Below are 24,183 nucleotides of genomic sequence, written 5' to 3' on the forward strand. Positions count from 1 at the left end.
GTATCTCAGAGTCCTTTTTAAAGGATTCTGAAAAAAAAAAAAAAAAGGTCAACATACACTATTGAAACACAATTTCAAAAACCTTGGAATGCTTGTTTCGGGTCAGTAAAATGCTCAGTTTTAAGAGAAAACCCTGCTTCAAGGGTTTGCACACTCCTAGCACAGTCCGAATTGCTTGCCTCTGACTAGGAAAGTGTGATGCCGTAGAAGTGGCCACTTGTTGCCTTTGACAAAGATAGGTCCACCTATTGAAATGTTTGCCCACCTGTCTGAGGCACCGATTTCCATTCACATAGCCGGATGGCATATATACCATCACTGCCCTTTGCTGCCTTGTAGGCTCTGTAAAGGTTTCTTACCTAACACACAGAAGTGCTGGGAGAACGTTAGCCGCCAATGTTGCATTAACACAGCATTAACATGGCATTTAATTGCCATTAGAATGTGTGTGGGGATCCATGATAGCCAAGCTACTGAAATGCAAGTGAATAGGCAGTGAAACTTTCTTGACCTGCTGGAGTTGCAAATCGCACCCTAGGTTTGCGTTAACCCTTTAAGTGTTCAATTTTTTTGAAAAAAATCTTTCTGGGGTCATCAAACTACTTTATTGCACTTTTTGAATGTACAAAATGTGTAGTTGGGGAAAAAACAAAGAACAGTTCTTGTGGTGTCAGCATTTCTCAGAACTCAGCACACATCAGCATCAGCGCACAACATGCTGACTCTGGAAATCAGTCTTATCTCCACAAGAAGGTAGCACATTTACAACACTTCTCAAGTCCTAGAAAGTGGCAGTGCCTTGCATTGAGCATGGATCATCATTACCGCACAGATTTTCAAGCAGAGGGTCAAAGACATACTGGTACAACAGACACACTGCGGGAAGGAAAACTGCCACCGTACAAGTACGACAGAAACACTGAAAAGCGTTGATGTCCTCCTTATTAAACTGCTGTTGTAGATATTATTGACAGTTTCGATGTTTGGAATATTAAAATGAGTGTAGGCTTAATTATTTGCATTGTACCATTTTGTTTATCTGAATTCAAGTTTGATTGATTGACATAAGAATCTCAAAGTTTAGTGCATGTGCAGTCATCTTGAACTGAGATGGATGGGACATGCAGACGATTGAAATGCCATAGTTTCATCAACAGTGAGTCATTGATGGTTGGCAACGTTTCATCCAAGAAAGTTACCTAAGGCTGAATAGGGCAGCAGTTGTACTGCTGAAAACAAATTATTTTACCAAAGTGCTGCCTTTAGCAGCATTTGTCATCAATGACTATACATGCCTCAACGCTTCCGTGAATCTTATTCGTGCCCAATCATTTTCATGTGAATAGCTGCGTGGCCAGCGGCGCCTGATGGTGGAGCAGCTGGTGCACTTTGACCCCAGCCTGGCCTTGGACCCAACCACGTGCGCTGCTCTTGCCAGCCGAGGTTACGGACACCTTTTGCAGCAGGCCACACACGGTGAGCTGTCAACTTCACGCAGCGCTGGTGTGCCCTTGTGTAACCATGGCAATGCTTACAGTTTGTTCCATCTGGCAAGGAAGATGAAAGGAGCACACGCACTTCAGTCCACCTTTTTGGTGCACCACTAATATTGACATTTTCCATCCAATTCCATCGCTTAGCACAGGTTGAGAAACTAGAAAGTTAACCAACTAGCAGTTTTGTTAGAAGAGTGGCACAAAAGAGTACTGTTTCATCTATCCTTTAGCCGGTGTGATAAATATAGACAAGAACATAAGCAGTCATGACCAAAGTTTTATAGGTGTTCTACCATAGTGATGGATGCACCTTTATGTTGTGGTCGTCAACCGCGGTGGTTACGGTGCTCGACAGCTGACCCGAAGGTCGTGGTGTTGAATCCCAGCCACAGCGGTTGCATATTGATGGAGGTGAAATGGTAGAGGCTCGTTCATGTACAGTGCTTTGTCAGTGCACGTTAAAGAACGCCAGATGGTCAAATTTTTCAGAGCCCTCTAGTATGACGTTCCTCATAATGATATTGCAGTTTTGGAACGTGAAATTTCAGGTAATATTGTTATATTAACCATGTCATGTCGTCCCTGGAAGATACCAACAATCTCCTGTTTCGTTTTTTGCCAATGCCACCACTCTCCTAGAGTACTTCCCGGTGTGTGTGACGGACCCGGACCTGCTGCTTCCCCTGTCGTGTGACCTGTCGCTACTGGGCACACATTTGCGGTTACTAGCCGACTTGTTGCCGCGCCTGGAACCTGACCTGGTGCAGCGGGTGGCCAGGATGTATGATGCGTCACGGCCCGGCCCAGCCCTAGCCTTGCGAAGAATCCTCCTCGCATCATCGAGGCAGGGCCGGTATGTGGTTACTGTTCAAAAAGTACTGTCTAATGGAAATTATTTGGGGGATTCATTGCAGATAATAACAATATATGCAAGCATATCAATGAAGAAAGATACTGTACACGAAATTCAATTATCTTCATGGATTGTTTCCTCGTGATGTACGATTATGGGTCAAAACTTGTGAGCCTATTCAATTATTAGCTCGAGCTGCCAGATGGCAGCAAGCGGGCTGCCCAAGGCATTAGTTTTTCTCTGGCAGTTCTCAGACAGCTTCAAAGCGCTGTCTGCCTGTTGCATAAAGGTTCGTTATTCCCTCTCTGGCAGCCGGCGAGCTGCTTGCAGACTCACTCTCCTGCTGAAAGGATTTTGCGCTGGCAGCATGCTGGCAGTGAGCCAACTATGTGCTTTTACTAGTTTTTTTTTTTCATATCCTGTCGTTTGCTTGTGAGCGTCGCCTCTTCGAACCAGAAGTTCGGCGATTCGTTTGATGACCTTTTTCGTTTCACTGTTTTCACTTTTGTTAGACGGGCATTTCAGTTGTAGGCTTATTATGTTTAGCATGGTATCCTGGTGCCACAAAATATATTTCTTTAATGAGATGCAGATCTAAGTGTGCCCTCTTTGTAAGAACAGATGCTTTGTGCTGCCCGATGGTAGCCTCTTGTATGTGAACGAAGGCATGACGTTTTATTGTTGTGCGAGTAATTTTAGTGTTGTCTACATTTAATTCTTGCCCTCCCACTGCGATGAAGCTTGCCTTTGTTGTAGCTCTCCCTCAATTCTGATGGTCAATGTATGTGATTGTGATAGCCGTCAACGTCCCTGAGGACGTTGACGACCGTCACCGTCTTGGTGGTGATACAGTGCATGAAGTGCATGCCTGTTTCGTAGCACGTAGTTGCTGTCCGGTCACATGATCTCTCTCGCACTGATAGCCAAGAGCATGATGCATTATGACGTGCACATTCAGGTCCACTCACGTCGAGTTTGTCCACAATTCCATGCATTGTACCAGTTTGAGTGCCGAGACAGCCCAGTTCAATGAGCATGGCCTTCTCAGCTGACACTTTCATTTGCCCAATGCGACCATTGCGAATAAAAGGCATACTTCTCTACTTTCTTCTGCAAGATCCACAGATGTGCTTTGAGACAGTCAAAACATTTTTCTGAACTCCAGGTCTACACACACTGGCACAACCCACTCGACGTATAGAAAACATGGTGACGTCCCTGCCTCGTTACCCGGGCCAACAACTGACTGATGGTGTGATGCTCTCCACAATCCTTTTCAATTGCGTCGTAAGCATGCAGCATCGCAACAGTCTCGTCCGCCAAAGCCTCCGTGTTTACAAGCCGTCGATGTAGCAGACGACACAGCAAATGCGGCTGCGCTAGCGGGACGACGATAATGATGCTGCGGGGCAGACGCATGGTTGGCGTAATTTCCTGTCCGAAAGGAGTCTTGGGCTGCCGTCGGGCTGCCCAAAAAACAAAAACCTAAGAAGTTCAGTAAAGCTTTGATTGTTGTTCGATCATTTTTTAAGCTGGCATTTATAAGCTGGCATTTATAGTTACTTGGACTGTGGGTAGCGCTGCCATTATCCCTCCAACTAATTGTGTCAAGGAGGTATGGTGGGGTAAACAGATTGTCCAGGTTCCAGCTTTATGTCTCAGGAACTGCATCATATTTTGCTATGAAATCTGTGCATAGTTTGAGTACCACACATTTCAGCCTGGGGCAGAAAATTAAATGTACCTTTTTTCAAAAACCAGAAACAGCATGGCCGTGAAATTCGACATGCTTATTCAACATTATGTTGATATTAATCTGAACCTTAAAAGGGGGCTGTTACATTTATTACACACACACACACAAAAAAAAAAGTCCTCACTTGTCAGTGCTGTAAGGGGGACTTACCAATTCTATCTTCTTTTTCCTAATTATATATCAAATAGTTTTTCAAAGTGTTAGGTTCAGACTATTTGAAAGAGACTCGGCTGTAATATGGGCAAAATTGAGCACGATCAGTTGGGTAGTTTTCCAGAACTGGTACATCAAGTTTGCAAAATTTTCAGAAAAATAATCTTAATTAAGAAAAACATGATTTTGTGTTGAAAAACATGTGCATAACATGCTCACAATGCACAGCAATAATTAGCCAAAAAAGCATTTAATCAGAAAATTTGCAATCTGCAAATATGAAAATGGTAGGAAGTTAATATAGTCAACTTATCTAGCCATAGTAATTACAGGAAATGTATACATGCAGAAAGAATGACAAAAAAAAAAAGGCTGTGCGCTTGTTAGGAAGTGAAGTTTTTGCTGCCAATCTTAATGGCCGTGGATGACTTCTACACACTTGCCAATGCATGATTTCACTCCTCAGGGTGTGTATTATGTTTTAGTAATGAAATAAAGCAATCACTTTTTTGGTCTATCTATGTTATCGTACTCACTTAAGCAAATGGAGGAGTCCAAGATTCACATATTCGAGCACATGTGGTGTTTGACGTGGTGTTTGCTTTTCAAGAAAGGTAACAGCAAGTGGAGTAATGCCTGTTACAGTGAAGATCCAAATAATTAGCATCTACAGTTGGAAGAACATGGCATCAAAGGACCAGAAAAGGAACTATCAGTGGATATGAAATCAAGAAAATTCATTTGGACCCCCCCCCCCCCCCCCGCATAAAAAAAAACTATAAGCACCAGGAGATGCTTTTAACGGTTGTCTACATTTCTATTGTATTAGAATAGATAGGGATGGGAGTGATGTGCTGTTTGATGGTAGAAATTAACGTTTTCGAGTGGCTCTGTTTAAGGTCCACATCTAATTGTTAAACTCATATATATATAATGTGCACATTAATTAGCATGTTTTAAGTGCTGTGTTGCTGAGACGATGATGTAAAGCTCACGGGGTCAGATAAGTCTAATTTTAGTAAAAGCTCGTTCATTCAAACTCGAAGGGGACGGTAAAATAGTTTGAATTAAGGGGAGATGCGGGTCGAAAAGTCGCGGTTTTCTTTAAAAAAATCACTTTTTTGGTTTACTTTCTATTGTCATCTTGGGTATATGAACCTTTATTTCCGTAAATATTGTTACGGGGAAGATTTATTCACCCAGAGCTGGTCTTGCTAACGGCTTAGAGAGCGCACAGTCAAGCAGGCCAACGGGAGTAGCTTGAGAGTCCAACCCACTACAACCACGTTGTCCTCTTCTTCATTTGGGTGCCAATTCAGCTGTGTCGGGGCGACAGTTCCATACACCTATCATCACCCCGGCCCGTAAGGCACCGTCTCGGTGCCTGTTAAATGAGCGAGTCGGCGTTGTAGGGCTTGAGACGAGAAACGTGGACTACTTCCGTTCTGGGTGCAGCACCTGATGAGTTTGTGGTAGCGGCAATCTCGTAGGTCACAGGGGTGACCTGACGAATGGCTCGGTAGGGCCCAGCGTATCGCGATAGTAGTTTCTCGCAGAGGCAAACACGTCGAGATGGGAGCCACAGGAGAACAAGAGAACCTGCAGAAAAAACGACATCTCTATGTCGACGGTCATAAAGAGACTTCTGTGCTGTCTGCGACGACGATAACCGAGCACGCGCTATCGCACGTGCTGTGACGGCACGGGTGATTGCATCCTGAGCATACGAGGTGGAGGATGGGTGGTCTGATGAAAGCAGTGTGTCGAAGGGCAGTAAGGGATGACGTCCGTAGAGTAGATAAAAAGGAAAGTAGCCCGCTGTTTCATGACGCGACGAGTTATAGGGGAAGGTCACGAACGGAAGAGCTATGTCCCAATCAGTGTGGTCGGTAGATACGTACATGGAAAGCATGTCCGTCAATGTGCGGTTTAGTCGCTCCGTAAGGCCGTTAGTCTGAGGGTGGTAAGATGTGGTGAAGTTGTGACGGGTAGCACAAGATCGGAGTAGATCATCAACCACACGAGATAGAAAGTAGCGACCACGGTCTGTGAGCAGGTGAGTCGGAGCGCCATGCTGAAGAATAATGTCGTACAGCAGGAAGTCGGCAACGTCGGTTGCGCAGCTGGTTGGTAGCGCTCGAGTGATTGCATACCGAGTGGCATAGTCTGTGGCCACTGCAATCCATTTGTTTCCAGTTGTAGAAGTAGGAAAGGGGCCTAGCAAGTCCAACCCCACTCGATAAAATGGCTCGGCTGGAACTTCAATAGGTTGAAGTAGACCGGCAGGGGGAGTCGTAGGCTTCTTTCGGCGCTGGCAGAGGTCACAAGATGTGACGTAACGGCGAACAGAGCGGTACAGACCCTTCCAGAATACTCGTCGTCGAATGCGGTCGTAAGTTCTGGAGACTCCTAGATGTCCAGAAGTTGGAGCGTCGTGGAATTGTCGCAGAACATCCTTTCGCAGGTGATGCGGTACGACGAGTAAAAGTTCCGCGCCGTCGGGGTGTAAGTTGCGGCGATACAAAACGTTGTCTTGAAGCAGGTATCTGCTAAGAGAAGGGTCAGCATAATGCGATTCAAGGTGGTCAATGATGGTGAGCAGCGATGGATCTCGGCGCTGTTCGTCAGCCACGTTCAGAAAGTCAGTGATGGCTAAAACGCAGGCATCGGATTCCAAATCAGTGGAGCTAGGTGGATCAACAGGGTGCCGGGATAAGCAGTCAGCATCGCTGTGCAGCTTTCCAGATTTGTAAACAACCGAGAACGTGTACTCCTGTAATCGAAGTGCCCATCGACCGAGCCTTCCTGTAGGGTCCTTAAGCGTCGACAGCCAGCAAAGCGCATGATGGTCCGTGATGACTGCGAACGGACGTCCGTATAAGTACGGACGGAATTTCGCAATAGCCCAAACAAGGGCTAAGCATTCCCGCTCAGTGATGGAATAATTTTGTTCCGCTTGCGACAAAAGGTGGCTAGCGTAGGCTATCACACGGTTGGTGCCATTCTGTATCTGAGCGAGTATAGCACCAATGCCATGGCCGCTTGCATCGGTGGGAAGCTCTGTTCGAGCCGCTGGATTAAAATTAGCCAACACAGGTGGTGATGTGAGGGCGGTAATTAACGACGCAAAGGAATGTTCTTGGTCCCTTCCCCAAGAAAAGGCCACATTCTTTTTGAGGAGATCCGTGAGGGGCCTAGCAATATCCGCGAAATTGATTGATATGTGGGGTTTAACGTCCCAAAACCACCATATGATTATGAGAGACGCCGTAGTGGAGGGCTCCGGAAATTTAGACCACCTGGGGTTCTTTAACGTGCACCCAAATCTGAGTACACGGGCCTACAACATTTCCGCCTCCATCGGAAATGCTGCCGCCGCAGCCGGGATTTGAACCCGCGACCTGCGGGTCAGCAGCCGAGTACCTTAGCCACTAGACCACCGCGGCGGGGCTATCCGCGAAATTGAAGACAAAGCGGCGGAAGTATGAGCAGAGCCCAATAAAACTGCGAACTTCTTGTGTGGAACGCGGAACCGGGAATTCTCGGACTGCACGGACTTTGTCAGGGTCGGGTTGAACACCAGTGGCGTCAACAAGGTGGCCGAGTAGTTTCATCTGCCGACGTCCAAATGAGCATTTCCACGAATTCAGTTGGAGACCAGCGCAACGAAAAACGTCAAGAATTGCCGAGAGACGAGACAGGTGGCTTTCGAAGGAGGGCGAGAAAACTATTACATCATCCAGATAGCAGAGGCAGGTCGACCATTTGAAACCGCGAAGAAGAGAGTCCATCATACGTTCAAAAGTAGCCGGGGCATTGCACAACCCCAAAGGCATGACCTTGAATTGGTAATGGCCGTCGGGTGTGATGAATGCTGTCTTCTCGCGGTCGCGGTCGTCGACCGAAATTTGCCAGTATCCGGATCGAAGGTTAAGGGACGGAAATAGTTGGCGCCGTGGAGGCAGTCGAGCGCATCATCGATTCGAGGTAAAGGATAAACGTCCTTCTTGGTGATCCGATTCAGGTGGCAATAGTCGACGCAAAAACGCCAGGTGTTGTCCTTCTTTTTAACTAAGACCACAGGGGAGGCCCAAGGACTCGATGAAGGCTCAATGACGTCTTTATTCAGCATTTTCTCGACCTCCGTCTGTATTACTTGCCGCTCAGCATGTGACACGCGATAAGGGCGTTTGTGGAGTGGACTGGCGTCGCCGATGTCGATGCGGTGGGTTACGGCACTTTTGCGGCCCAGGGGACGGTCGTCGACGTCAAAGATATCCTGGTAAGAAAATAGAACACCCCGGAGCGCCGCAACTTGGGAAGGTAAGAGGTCGCTGGATATCATTTTGTCGAGGAACGCCTTATTTTGCGACGTGATGACAGGTTTCATCATGGTCTTAGCGTCAGGTGTAAAAGAACAAATCGAACATTCATCAAGGGTGGAAAGATCGGCTAAAGTGATGCCTTGGGGAAGCACTTGGGTCGACGTAGAGAAGTTCAGAACTGGAAGTAGCACCGTGTTGTTAGCAACAACCGCTATAGTATGTGGTAGTGCGATGTGGTGCGTAAGGGTCAAATCAATGAGGGGAGCTACCAGATAGTCTCCATCAGGAACGGACGGGAAGGGCGACAGAGGAATGTACATAGCAGCCTGGGGCGGTAGCCGTAGAGACTCCACGGATCGTAGCCGAGTGCGACTTGGAGGAGTGAAATCGGAGCACAAAGGCAATTCGAGCCCTAAGATACCGGTAGAACAATCGATGAGGGCGGAGTGGGTGGTTAAGAAGTCGATTCCAAGGATGACGTCGTGTAGGCAAGCATCGAGGACTGCGAAGAGAACGGAAGTGTGGTGGCCAGCAACAGTAACGCGGGCAGTGCACATACCAAGCACCGATGTTCGATTTCCGTTGGCAACCCGAACAGTAGAGAACATAGCTGGTGTGAGAACCTTTTTCAGGCAAGATCGAAGTGTAGAACTCATATCAGATACTTGGGCACCAGTGTCAATTAGAGCAGTAACGGCGTGGCCATCAACGAACACCCGAAGTAAATTGCGTCTTGAATTTGTAGCTGGTTGAGGGTTTTCGTTCCGAGTCGTCAACGCAGCGCCACCTCCAGGAGCTGCACTCGTCAGTTTCCCGGGGAATGAGCAGAATAAGCCGGTGACGGAGAGCGGCGGCGTTGAGGGGAGCGTGACGGCCGACCCTGAGGTGACGGCGAGCGGCTAGACCAGTTTCTCTGGGCGACGACGTCAGCGTAGGACGGTTCGGAGCGTGGAAATGAATGGCAAGCTGAAGGGTCCAGAATATGGTCATCCGGAAAACCGGGTTGCGAATAGTGTTTGCGGTCCTGACGGCGATCTACATTACGAAAGCTTGGCTGGAAATACCACTTGTTGCGGCAATGGCGGGAGATGTGCCCAACTCGAGAGCAAGAAAAGCAGATGGGTCGATCATCGTGCGTGCGCCACTCAGATGGATTTCGGTAGCGGGGTGGAAACCGAGGAGTTGAAGCTGCCGCAGCGACAAATGGAGCAGAGTGGTGGTCAGCGTTGTGGACGGGAGTGCTCATGGGCTGCGGCATAAGTCTGGCGGGCTGGGGAACCTGGACGCCCAGGTTAGCAAACTCCTGACGTACGACGGCTTGAATAAGCGAGGCTGTTGCCCAGTTGTCTTGTGCAGGGGGCTGATAGGAAGCGGGTGCCATGGCTTCCAGCTCCTAGCGAACAATCCTTGCGATATTGGCAGGAGGCGCAAGTGAACGGGGCGCTGCAGAATCTTCGCAAGACGAAGTCGCAGCAGTGTTTGGTAGTCTCGCGATGTGGTGGGTGATTCGCCTACTTTTAGCTTGCTCAAATCGCCGGCATTCAGATATGATGGAGTCGACAGTGGTGCAGTTCTTGCACATTAGTATGTTGAAAGCATCATCAGCAATGCCTTTCAACACGTTGCTGATCTTGTCCGTCTCGGACATGTTTTTGTCAGTCTTCCGGCACAGTGCCAGTACGTCTTGGATGTACGTGACTTACGACTCCGTCGATGATTGAACACGCGACGCGAGTTCCTGCCTGGCTGCCATCTGACGAGCAACTGACCGACCGAACAAATCGCGAAGCTTTTGCTTGCATGTGTCCCAGCTGGTTAATTCTTCTTCATGCGTCTCATACCAGGCGCGTGCCGTACCCCGTAGGTTGAATAGAATATTTGCCAGCATAAGCGTTTCGTCCCACCTGTAGTGCTTGCTGACGCGCTCGAATAATGCGAGCCATTCTTCGACGTCCGTGCTGTCCATCCCGGAAAACATGCCAGGGTCGAGAAGATGGGGGGGAATCACAGGTGATGGAGCCGGCGCGGATGGCGAGGCCTGAGTGCCAGCTTCAGGCATCGCGGCTGGACAAAGCTGGCGTCCACTGCGGAGTTCCAAAGCCGGGTTGTGTGAAGACCCAGCACCTTCCACCAAAAGATGTTACGGGGAAGATTTATTCACCCAGAGCTGGTCTTGCTAACGGCTTAGAGAGCGCACAGTCAAGCAGGCCAACGGGAGAAGCTCGAGAGTCCAACCCACTACAACCACGTTGTCCTCTTCTTCATTTGGGTGCCAATTCAGCTGTGTCGGGGCGACAGTTCTATACACCTATCAATATCAAGCCGCAGTTTGCACGAGAAATCACCCAAAAGTTCGCCTAAATGGGCGGCGGTGACACCAGAATTCAACAAAAGTCGCAAAAGTTCGCGCTGTTTGCATTGTTGAGACGAGGTCGGGCAGCGCCACCCACCATTTGCAATCATCGGGGGCGCGCAGAGTCACCCCTTTCCTCCAAGATTCTATGACCGCTTGTCTCATATGTTCTCGGAGAATAAAAGAAAAACAAGAAAGAAGAGCCACCGTCACGTGTTTTAAATTGCCCGCCAACCAGCGCGGTGCCGCACGCGTCGCCATTGGACGGCGGCGCGGACGGCGCTCCTTACGTGTAGTGAAGCCGTATCACCCCTGCCGCGCGTTTTTGCTAGCAGCAGTTTTCCGTGTTCACTCTGCATTTTCTTGAGATGACAAGCCCAAAGAAAAGCAGTTCCGATGTCCGAAAGTACAGAACTCGGCACAAGTACCGAGGGGTTCGAATTGGTGGCAGATGCTAGAATGAACAGACATTCTATCATGCTGTGCAAAGAGAACCCATAGAAACTGCCTGTTGACTTATGTCTACAGGTTATGCAATACTTCCACACATTTCTAGCTGGTGAGTTCATAAATTAAGGGGATATGCTACTCAAAGACACTTTTATTGTGATAGCAATTATATGGACACTCTCGGCTGGATTTTGCCGCCCGCGTCGCCGTCACTCACTGTATATGTATAGGTATCTACTGTATAAAACGGACTATAGGTCGAGTGGGAATATTGATCGACCCCCAAGTTCAGGTTACCGAAAAAGAAAAAAAAGGAAAACAGCCCAAAATTGCCGAACGACATGTATTTGCGAATTGGGCAAACTGCACCCCGATCGTCGGCGCTCCCCTCAACCACCATCGCAACTGTTCCTATTTGTCAGACGAAGCATCATTGTCTTCTGAAGACGAGAGTTTGTCTCTGGCCGCCTCCCACAGTGTGTTGTTTTTCGTGCCATACAGCAAGTTGCTGATGGAACATTTCATAGAAGCATTTTCCACCATGGAATCTGGCAAGGAACGCCAGGCGGAAAGCACCCAGCCACAAACAGTCGCAAGCAAAGGCCTCTGTAGGCGGCCCGTCGGTGTCTTTGGGTTGTCGCTGGACATCCATTTTTGGTACTACAGCCGCACTCAGTCCTTGAACAGCTTGTTTAGCACAACGTCGATCGGTTGGAGGGTGGACGCCACACGACCTGGTATCACGACGAGGTCCGTTTTTCCATCGCCCAGTGCGCGCTTTACAGCGTCTGTTAAGTGATCACAAAACGCATCTAACACCAGCACGCTGCAAAGACGCAGCAGTGCACCTGGCTGACGGTTCCAGACTACTCGTATCAATTCGAGCATCATGGCCTCGTCCATGTATCTCTTTTTGTTGATGCGAACGACAACACCGGGCGGGAACACTTCCTTCGGCATTGTCTTACGTTTGAAAATGATGAAGGGCAGAAGCTCTCTACCATCTCCCATGCATGCCAGCATGACGGTGAAGAGCGAGTGCTTGCTGCCAGTGAACAACAGCTCCATATCCTTGGCGCCACGCTGCATGATTATGGTCGATGAAGGCATGTCAAACCACACGGGGGTCTCATCGGCATTGTCAATCTGCCCCATCATGTAGTTTTTCTGCTCCCGAAGCCGGCTCACGAAACCCTGAAAGTTTATAAGCTTGTCCTCAAACTCGTCTGGAAACTTGACAGATGGATGTGCGCCACCGGAAAGAAAATCCTTTGCATCTCATGAATCAACGCAACCAAGAGTTTAGGGCACGAAACTCTTCTCTCGTGAGCCCAGCTTCTTGAGCGAGTTCCACAGCTTTCTTGCAAATGGTATCCACGGTCTTTGGCAGCGAGCACGCATGAATTCGCACACAAAGTTCCCTAGCGTATTTTCCAGCTGCGGGTGAACTGCACTTCGCCCACCAAATGACCTTTTCTGAGGATAGCACATCTGCAGCTTTTCTTTCTGCACCCTCTAATAGCGCACGCTTTCTTCTGATACACCAAAGCGGCGCTGAGCATCAATATTTCCATTCGCTTCTGCGAACTCAACAACCTCTAGTTTAAACGCAGCTGAGTACTGCCTTCTCGTACCGCTACTCATATTCTATGAACGAAAAAAAGACCACTAAAAATGAAACACAATGTCAAGCAGAGCGAGAACTTAGAACAGATTGGAGGCAAATCACGAACACACACACACAAAAAAAAAAAAAAACAGGAGAGGAAAAAAAAAGAACCTGCTATTGAATTTGAATGCGAATATGGCCGTGTCCAGCTTTTCATGCACATGCAAGCCACATGTTGCCAAACAGCGGTGCACTGTCGGCTAGACACCGCTAGGGAGCCTTCATGTGTGCGCGCCCCCTCCGTTTTTTAGGGTGGTGACAAGTTCGATCATAGTTGCTTACCACGGGCTTTGGCGGCCGCTATACATGGCGGGCCGCCATGTTGGTTCTTAGCGGTCGCTAGTTTACGTTGAAGGTAGCGTGGTTCTTTACAAGAATGGGTTGGTTTCTTTACGTAGCAAGTTCTGAAAGTTGGAGGGCTGTTCCCTGAGGTTATTTGCCATTTTCTGGAATAGGAAGACTCTGTTTGTTGACTCGAGTTCGTGTAAGATACTTTGAAAACTGTTCGTTTCTCGCAGTGCACCCGCCGCATTGGGCGAGTGGTTGCGATTTTATAGGGGCCTATATTTGCGTTGCGGGGAACCTTGATATGACGGTGAACGTAACTAAAAGTCTGCGCGGCATTCTTGAAACAAAAGTCACCTTGTCACTGCAGGCAGTTTAAAGGTGATCTGGTGCAGGGCAGGAGTCCATGATATATTTTTTGATGTTGCCTGTGACCACGGGAAAGGCGGATGAAACAATCGCGTAGCTCATGATGTTCTCTCCACGCCAAATAACTTCGGCACCCTGTTAGTCATGCCCTATATATTGCTTCTGTGCGTAATAAAATTCCTGCAGGAAGTTTACTTCCTGCGTGCAAATCTATACAATGGACTGCTTAGAGACCTTACAGGTATTTAGCACTGGCGAAAATGAGAGCACTCAGTAATATTGCACGTACCCCTCTCCCCCCCTCCCCCTTCAGCCAACAAGCCAGTAAATTAGCCTTGACAGAAGACAAAGACACGTGAGCAACAAGGAACGTTTTAATAGTAATGATAACAACATAACAACTTTAGCGATTGAAACAAGCAGCAATGTGCACGAATACAGATCAGAGCAAAGAAAAACTTACATAAAAAGAGGCACATAAAAATTGTAAAATGTCATATTGTGGTTTCAACTTTCAAATCCAAGGTTGATTACACATAAAACACATAACAATTGGTGCATGCATACGTTATCACGTACTAGGCTTAGCACATTTCCTGCACAAGGACAGCTCATCAAAAAGAACAAATGAAGTCAGCTACACGAATGTTCATTTTCATAGCAACAGACAGATGTCAACACAGTATGCTCACAGAAATGCACTCTTTTCATAAGCAGTAATTTTTAAATTGTATTGGGGCCCTTTAAAAAGCTGCTACTCAAGGTTCACTCCAGCACACGTCTTACTTGACTGAGCATTCACCCTTTGTGCCTGTTTTTGCCTAAGATGAATCTTTAGCCTTGTTAGGACATACTTTTCCAGCAGCAACTTTTCTACCTGTGCACAATGGATTTCGCAGGTCTCCAGTCGCACAGTTGCTGATCTGCGCAATGCACTCAAAATGCTCGCGAATGGGGTTTTTAGCGCCAAAATTCCGTCTTCGTCGGCAAAGGCCTTGAAGTGTTCTTCGCATTCAGTGAGCACTTCCATGACAGCTCGGCTAGGCTGAATGAGCTTTCCAGCGCTCTGAGCGTATTCTTTAAACTTAACGAGAGTGCTGTATTTATAGTCATTTCCTACCAGTGCCGCTTTGCAGTCTTTGCACTTGTCAATAGATTTCAAGATGGACTTCAGTAGAAAACCTCCTACATATGCAAGAATGTCACGTTCCACTGCAGTGGTTGCATACAGAAGAACGTTTTCGAGCTCTTCTGCTTCCTCGTTCTTCCCACTTTCTTGCGCAACTTGTGCCTTGAAACTGGGGTCCAGGAGGTCAGCTAAGTGCAAGCTGTCATCCTCGTTATAGCTAGATGACATTGGCGTGTTCAAGTATTGGCTCACACATATCATCTTTAGAGCACACTTCACATCATACGCACTTGGGATGGGCTTCTTGAGTCTTACAACAGAAAAAATATTTTCAAGACAGTCCTGTATCAGTCCACCTGTAAGAAGGTACCGGTAGCCGCGTTTCTTCAGCAGTTCGTCGGACAGGCACAGCACAACTGTCGTTGATATCAAGAGACCGGCTTGGGAAGGTTTCCAGTGAGCAGTTTTGCCCATGTTGATACGGCAGAAAGTTGCACAAGCCAGTTGAAGGATTTTGACTGCATCTTCATGTTTTGAGGGATAAAAATATTTCAAAGCAGCCACTGGGTGCCATGATGACATGAGTGTGGACCATTTGCTCACTAATTCAAGGAACCAAGCTGTTGCCTCTGCTTCAGGCATTAGCTTTCCTTGTTTGAACAGGTATCTGATAGCAGGAGGGGCTTTGCGAAACATTTGAATGGCTACATTCACCTTCATCTTAGTGAAGTGCCCACTGCCAATGCGGATGTCAGATAACTTGTTTGCAATCGTCAGGCCATCGTCAGAGTCAAGTTCTAGGACTGCTTTAATATGATCAACACTTACAATTTCTCCAGGAAGATCTTGCTCTTGTAACGGTTTCTTGTCCTAGTGTAAATGTTTCTGAACGAAGCAGCTGGGCACGAATGTTTTTCAAAACATGCGCTGGGTCAGCCATAAAGAACAACATCTGGTCTGCAAGGTGCGGATGTGGTATAGAACACACGGTCTCTGATTGTCTGTTGCTGGAGAATCCCAGTAGGCGCCATACTGCCCGATTAGCTGATCCCATGTCACTGGTTACCACAAGCACTCGCAACGAGATATTAAAGAAGAGCTCAATTAAATGAAACACAAGATCTTTCCGGAGTGCCCTGTCGACTGATCGCCCAGTGAAGTGTTGGCTATCACCTGCTTCCATCTCGTGTTTAGCCCACCGATCATGAACACAAGGGCATGGTTGGCAACTTGCACATTTGACTGTGGTAGCGCGGTACCCCCGAAAAGGAAATCTAGAGAGCGGTTGTGATCGAAACCCTGGCTGATTTCCATCTCATCCATGAATAACACGCAGTCCTTTTCTATGTCTTGCATTGTCTCACTTTTGAGCTTTAAAACATATAGTACTTTATGAAGAATGCCTGGCAAAAAGCGGATGTTCTGAATCTTCTAATGAGGGTCCTGTTCGAAGGTAATGGATACGACAACGACCTCAGTAGTTCATATCCTGTTGTACCACATGCATGTTTAATCTGAAGTGCTACTCTGATAGTCTTTTCAGACTATTTTGATCCCTTCGTAGTCTTTCTCGCCAGAGCAGCTGTTTGGTCATTGTTCAGAAAGCTTGCAGTAGTTAATTCGCGTAATTTTTTTTCAGCAGATGCCAGTTTTTTTCTCGCACTTTTGAGCTGTGATTTTGCTTTCTCATGCAGTCTTTGTAGGCTCTTGTACTTGCGCATCAGGTCAGCTTTTTTTTTTTTTTCGAAGTACCGCATTCTCTCGATGAATCAGTGTCATACCTACAGCTGCACTTTTTGCAGTTGTGAAGAGGTGTGGAGATAGCGCTTCTACTTCTCCACACTCAGGCTGATTTTGCAGTGTTGAAGTACCATTTTCAATAGAGGGTGACCCACTTGGTACAAAGCTATGAGGAGCTTCAAGATAAGACATCTGGGTTCTATTCTGAACATAAGTGTCACTGAACTGAAAATACTGATTCGCAGAGGCAAACGATTCTCGTGTGCAGCAGGATTGATCAGCTCTGCCACTCTTAACGTTATCAAGAGGGACAGATGGCACAAGAAATTTCTGAGATGCACTTTGACAATTTTCGGGAACATTTCTTGTAGTAGGAACAGACGCTGCTGCGCTCACATGTACAACTGGCAATGATGCACAATGAATACGTAAGTCACGAGCATCGCCCATGTCAGCTGGAATACCAACTGAGTTAGCAGCCAAAAATTCACAAGCAGAACTAGCACTACCAGAACTGTCAGCGGCGTTGCTTGTGTTGTCACCAGAATGTAGACTTAGCTGAACAGTGTCTACATCTGCGGAGGCACAGTTTGGCTCCACCGCACTGCTTGCTGCAGAAATCACATTCGGCACTAGAGCCACCTCTGATACCTAAGCACTGGCTGTCTTGGGTTGTACCCACCCCGGCGACTCTGTCATTTGAGAGATCTGGATGCCGAGGCAGTACGTTTGATACAGCAGTCCCATTCTTTGGGGGCAATCAGTGGTTTTGAAGAGCTGAAAGAGTTAACAAAGGCACTTTAGTATAACAAACCACTTTAGTATTATTGCTGACAAGTACAAAGGTGACATTTCAGATTTCCCACTCACTATTGGAAGAAGTAAGCCATTATTGAGTTTGTAAAAAAATCACACTCAAACTCTGGCCTTTAGGTAAGTCTTTTTGACAAAGCTCGGACAAAGTCACAAGCGTAGTTTACAAGCATTTAATGCATGCGCGAGCAATGAATAGTCAAAACAATTAAAAAGCACATTCAACTGAGCTCACATACGGCGAAAAGAAAACAGCGTCGAGATAGCATCTGGCCTTAGTTTCTTCAAACCGTCCTGCCTACTTTGCTCGAAGCTTGTGTCCTCGAAGTGGGCCTTGAACAAAGCAATAATTCGAAAAGTCATAGAGGGCACGAAAGACACAAACGTCTACAAATGTAGTCCATATACAGCACTAAATGAAACTGATATCACGACATGAAATCATTGTTGTGGCAGTTTATGAAAAACAGGACGAAAAATTCCGACGCTGCACCACACTCTCCCACGCGGCATATTTGTGTTATGAGCAAACAACCGGAATCCTTGGTGCTGCACAGAAACAGAAGTGTTTAGGACAGACAGACAGACAGACAGACAGACAGACAGACAGACAGACAGACAGACGGACAGACGGACAGACGGACGGAAAGATAGACATACGAACGGACAGACATACGGACGGACAGACAGACAGACAGGCGGACAGACACACACACAAGCAGACAGACAGACACACAAGCAGACGTACGACGGACGGACGCAAACAGTAAATCAGTCGCATTCTATATTATTAAAACAAAAACTTTACTGGCACAGTTGAGCGAGTTAGGGTGTTATTTTCGCGTGGCCTTGAAGCGAAGAACAAATACCCCGTGGCAAGACGCGCAAAATTTAGTTGTTGTTGCGTTGCAGTTGTGCAAGGCTCTACCACGGTTGGACTGGAAAGGCATGCGAGCCGTGACTCTACAGGGAACGCGTTCGTCAGCTCGTTTGTCTACATCTTCAATTGCACTTTCTAAGCGTCCGAGATGAAAGTTCCAGGAGCGCGCACATCTGCTAGCAAAGGAACACGCGAACGCGAGCGTCTGTCGGTGGTTTACGGGCACAGTGTTTCTCGCGTCGAATGCGGCGACGGCTTTGGAAACTCAAGAAAAGAAGACAGCGAGTGCACGCAGTACGGCCCGTATAACTAGCCATTTCGTTCGGTTAGCAAACTGCGCTTCGGCTACGATAATAAACAAGCATAACCATTAATCACGCTTTCGTTGGCATAACCAGGCCTAGCTGAGCTAAGTTGCAGCCAGGAGAAGTCGCGTTTACCTTGCACGGACTGATTTTCGTCACACGACAAAGCAAATCATTTCACGAAATATGCGGTGATAAACTCAATTTGCTCGCGAGTCGCAATACAACAGGTACTCACCTCACAAACACGGAAGGAAGCAGTCGGCTCCCAGCAGTCTCGCTTAACTTGCGCAATCCAGCGTTTCCGTCGGTTAGGACAAGTCGGGAGCAGGAACATTCTCACACCCCGTCTCCAGATGGTTGTGCATTGCGGCACGCAGCACCCTGGCATTCTCACTCCAAGGTTCTTGTAGAAGCACTTAGCGCGAGGATGGTGTCACAGAAGAAGCTAGGTCCAGAGCGATGTGATAGACGCAGCGTTTACCGCAGCTTGCACACCGCGCCAACGTGCAGTCGGTGCAGTACGATGGAGCAGTGGCCGGGAGAACGAACATGGCGCTGGCGTCGTCCCGTTGTCATGGAAACATGGACTGACAACATTGTGTTTTGGCAGGCGGCGGAAAGTGGTGGGTCAAAGGCTGACACTACCCTAAAAAACGGAGGGGACGCGCACACATGAAGGCTCCCTAGACACCGCTATATAAGACGAGGGGTGACTTTAGCTGGTTGTTTTATTGAAAATATTTCCACTTATATTGCGGTTTAATAGGCATGTATATGAATATGCAAGAAAAAAAAAAGACCCAAAAAAAGACTCTAGCACAGAGAGTTGAACTTGAGTTCTCTGAATCGTGAGTGCGAGGCGTTAACCACTGAGCCACCGAGGAGCACGGCTTTCAATGTTCAAATGGCAAGCTATTTATATCTACCACTTACCACTGCTGACAGCATCTCGGGAAGAATTATCGTGTTATCAGCATTGCCAACAAGATGGAACAATGAGCACGCTGCGCCACATCGCGCGGCGGTGTGCGCTGCAATCTTCCACGTGTACTTTGTCTCGCGGAGAGGGCGCACGGTAGACGCTCATGCGTGTGCTTGCATCTCGCGGTGGGGACAATCGTTCCCCTTGGGCTTTCACCGGAACGATTCTGTTGTAGTTACCGGGTGCACAAAGGTCACTGCAATCATTTCAGTCTTTGTTTACGAAAAGCATGCGCTTTTCAGACACTGCGAAATAACCACTGAGACGCTTATTCGCTTGCGTCTGTACCTGTGAGTACGTTTCGTGTGTCATTTGTGTGTGAGAAATGCGGGGCATATTTCGATCTGCTTTCCATTCTGCGCTTGACCTACCGATTTGTTTCTGTCGCGTTCATTGCTTCACCTTTGTGGCAAATTAGTGACTTTTTTGTTTAATATTTGCCCTAGAGCAATGTACTTGAACTTTGTATGCTGATTTCAAATATATAATTAGTTTTCTTGAAAGTTGCATACTATTAAGACTGCAACATGACAAAGTGAAAACAAGCCTTTTGCTCCCCCTCTTTCTATCACTAAACTTTTATAATTTTTTTACCATTGATAGTTTATGTTTCAAATAAAGTGTAAGAAAGTAATTAGGAAGAGCATACAAAATATGTAATAGATGTGAAAAATTCTAATGTGGGAAGTCCATATTTCTCCTACTCTAGTAAAAGTTCATAGAAAATTTTTTTTCAGTACGTGAAAAAAATATGGCAATTTAGACAAGAGAATTGGTTTATTTTACATTGGAAAAAATTTGGCAAAATTTGATGGAAGTCCGAGCACCAATGGTATTCGAAAAAGGAGGTGCACATAAAAAAAATAGCAAAATTTGTGTTTTGAGAAAAACGAGTTTCAAGGTTAAAGTTGAATGTTTATTTGTGAAAGATGTCATTAAATGCAACAAAATTTGCACACAGAAAAGAACAACCCTTTTTGTAGTAGTCACTACCACTAAAATGCTCCAACACGATACGTTTGTCCCTCACAGCTCTTTCAAGCTGACTCCTTACAGACATTTCACTCACAGACAGTGCCATGAAACGCTTGTCATATTATCATGATGTTACAGGGAGTAAAATATACAGAAGAGGGTCCCAAAGTACAAGACTGCAACGGGACCCTCGGTGATCTGCAACGGGACCCTCGGCTTGTCAATCTTCTTCTGCTTCATCTCGCAGAGTTTTGTGCTGACTGCAAGTCGACAGGGCTTCGAAATCTAAACAAAGTCCAGTGTCGAGGGACACAACAGTGCCAACGCTATTGTGGCTCTTTTGGCCGCGTTTGTGCCACGTACTGTCGTACATAATGGCAATGTCGTCCCCGCCAACTTCCCTCATCGTGAGCTTACTCAACCTCGCAAGATTGGCGCAGATGGCATTCATTTTCGCATCATGAACTTACTGGCTAATGGCTGTGAATGACTTATGATGCATCAGCATTTGCAAGTCAAGGATTGCCTCACATCGGACCAGCTGCTCGTAGCCCATTGCTACAGAGCGTGCGACCACAACAGCTTTCATGTTGACAGCGTAGCTATCGCGTGAGCTATGGCTTTTTCATCTATAATAGAGATAAATGCACAAGAAAGGTGTTGTTCAGCTGCGCTGCTCGACGAGGCACGGACTCTGCAAGTAGGCTTCACAGCACACACGGGTGCGCAATGGACAGTGGCGGTCCCCGATCTGTACCACGTGATTGGTTTAAAAACCAGTCGCGGCACTCGAAAAACGCGCCATAGGCGTGCTTCTTTTTATCATTTATTGCACTGTAGCAGTGTGGGAAATCATCGTTATTGGAAGAACGAGGCTCAGCGCTTTGCCTCATGCGATCGACAATGGTGAGCAGTGGCGCATTGTCAGTGGCAAGGTGCTCGAAGACGGCGCACTGTCGGCATTTTAACAGTTACTTTGTGCCCTTTATAGGCAACTTTAAAGCGTTGTTAGTTGATTCTCGATACAGAATTCTTTTCGTCAGAACAGTGCATGTATTAATCTCAACAAAACAGGTGAAAACAAAAAATCGGTAATTTTTAAAAAAAAACGCATTTTTCGGCCTGCATCTCTCCTTAAATTGAACACATGGAGCTCTAACAGCTAACAGAATTATTTGATGAGTCAGTGATACGCCAGAAACAAGCAGTGACTTGGGCAGTGAGCCTTAATGCAGAAATATGCGAAGTTATTTGTGCTCTAAAACAGATTAATTTACGTGACAGAGTGAGCTCATTATTTAGGACATTATGGAAATGGACCAAGGGGACAAGGCTAAAGGCAAACGTTGCCTGACTGGGCTGTGCCACCCATAGAGCAGTAGCAGCAGACAGGTGACAATGATAAAAGCATACAGGGAGATCAATCACTACACTTGCTTTACACAGATAGATGTAATGAGTAGGTTGGGTGATCATTCTGGGCCAATTTATGTGAGGAGGGACAAAAGCTAGAGGGCTCCCAGCTCGAATTAACCCTTGTGGGCACTGGCGTGTCCGAATTATCGGGAACTGCCCCCACAAAAATACATAGGGCTGTGCCAGGACCAGAGTGTCAGTTCAATTTAACTAGCTTCTACTGTGCTGCCATGGGTGCTTACTTTATTTTTATCCAAGTGGGCTTCACCCACAAGAAGAAATATCACCAGCACTGAGCGCTGCACTGTTTTGGAAGCTTTGAGATGGTTTCAATGAAATTGTGCCAATAAGATGGCATACGTGGACACGTGTAGTCGAGTTTGTCCGGGAGCTAATGTGAGCACCACAAGTAACACAGCAGGAATTTTCTATTGTTGTGGTTGCTACTGGTGTGCTTCAGCGTGTGGCTTGCTGGTGGCACCACTTGCCCTTTGGATACATAACCGTAATGTGACCGAAGTCTAGTCTCAAACTGGCTGGTCGCCTCTGGTATCGCTCTCGGCTCACGTCTGGTTAAGCCTACCTGTTGTCGTATGCCTCACTATCACACATGTACGAAAAGTGACACGCTCTACTGGCCATGAATTCCTCCATGACCGACGATTGTGATCACTGCTATTGTCGCATTTGTGAGCGTTACTTCTGAACAGTTAAGTCCTGTACTGTATATTTCGCTGTCATAGCCATGTGACAGATATTTTTTACATTTGTTTTCTGTTGGGCCATCGCATTGGTGACATATCATGGGAACCAAATGAGTTGGTAGATGAAGCTTTATTTTGAATGGGTGAACTGTCTTAATTAAAAGTGCAGAATAGTGTGTAAATTGACTTTTTCTTTAATGTGTGAGTAGTAATCAACAAGAAGGAGCACGGGCAAGAATGATCAATAGGCAAGCTGTTTACTGCTCATACTCTTGCCCATTATACAATCCAACACCTATGGAAACAGTAGGGGTTCTTAGAGTGTTTTGATTTAGAAAATGTGAATCCTAGGCTTGTGCAAGTAGTGAATTACAGGTTTTGAGTGAGTTTGAAGCGAATGGTAATTTTGGTGGAATAATTTTGAATGGAATTCGAATAGTATATATATATATGTATATATTACATATTATAAAGAAAAACGGCCATATTTTTCATGCGTGCACAGTATTCTATAAAAATTAAAACAAGGCCTCAGTCTTTTTGGTTCAAGGGAAGTGGAAACAACTTTGAATTGTAGCAGTATTGGACTTTCATGAGAATGCAAGTGATAATTTCTGAAATATGTTAGTTTTAAAATTTATTATATTTACAGCATATTAACTCATATAGCAAGCTTTTAAACTTGAAGAATGATGAATTGATGAGAGGGTAATATGCTCATTTAGCCTTAAAGTGGAGTATTGAAGCAGTGTGGTTTTCCTTTGAATAAATGTCTTCATGGCTGAGCACTTCTTTACTGGAGTGAATTTAATTTTACAGTGGGTTACATATAAATTAATATACACTTAGATAGATGCTTTCACGGCGCAGCATCACTGTACTACAGAGAAACCACTTTTAGAGGGGTCACATGCATATTAATATACAACCATTTATTCATTTCGAATACTTTGCAATTTTCAACAATTTAAATATGAATCAAAAAGAATTAAAATACAGTAATATCTGTTCGAATATTCAAAGCATACGAATATTGCCACAAGCCTAGTGAATCCTTGTTCCCCATGCTCTATTACAAGGGCCATTCAGATAGGTCCACACCATTCAACTGTGACGGGGGCACTACAGTGATAACAGCTAATCAATTGAAAGCTCTGAATTAGGTATTGTCTGAGCACTTTATTGTCTTCACTTTTATTATTACAGGTGAAATCTCCGCACATGACTTTCAGTATGGTGTCACGGAGAACAAGATTTCCTTAAACTTGGTATATTAATGAGCCTCTGGTTCCTCTCTGAGGACAGTGGAGTACATCATTTTTAGCAACAAAGAGCACTTTAGGTCCTAGTAGACAACATCGAGACCTTTGTTGGTAAAGCAAGTTTTGGGGGGAACCCCAATGTGGTGCGGAGACCTGTACTTTATTTTGTGCATTTTCTCGTTTTGAGGCGTCTTCTCATGATGAAAGTGGTGCTTTTCGAGTAATTAGTGATTCAAAAAATTATTTTTTTCTTTCTTGTCTGTCT

At 46.3% G+C, this 24,183-nt stretch overlaps 1 protein-coding gene and 1 pseudogene across 1 annotated transcript in view; one reads left to right on the forward strand and one right to left on the reverse strand.

Annotated features, from left to right (window-relative positions):
• LOC119163078 (uncharacterized) overlaps positions 1-24,183 on the forward strand; it is a 224,752-nt gene that overhangs the window by 84,945 nt on the left and 115,624 nt on the right. Inside the window, exons 14-15 of the mRNA XM_037415012.2 lie at positions 1,347-1,476; positions 2,136-2,349. Coding sequence (XP_037270909.2) covers positions 1,347-1,476; positions 2,136-2,349 — 344 coding nt within the window. The remainder of the gene's footprint in view (positions 1-1,346; positions 1,477-2,135; positions 2,350-24,183) is intronic.
• On the reverse strand, positions 14,464-15,956 carry LOC142772130 (uncharacterized; annotated as a pseudogene).

This window comes from Rhipicephalus microplus, chromosome 9 (assembly GCF_043290135.1).
Source record: "Rhipicephalus microplus isolate Deutch F79 chromosome 9, USDA_Rmic, whole genome shotgun sequence".
NCBI lineage: Eukaryota > Metazoa > Arthropoda > Arachnida > Ixodida > Ixodidae > Rhipicephalus > Rhipicephalus microplus.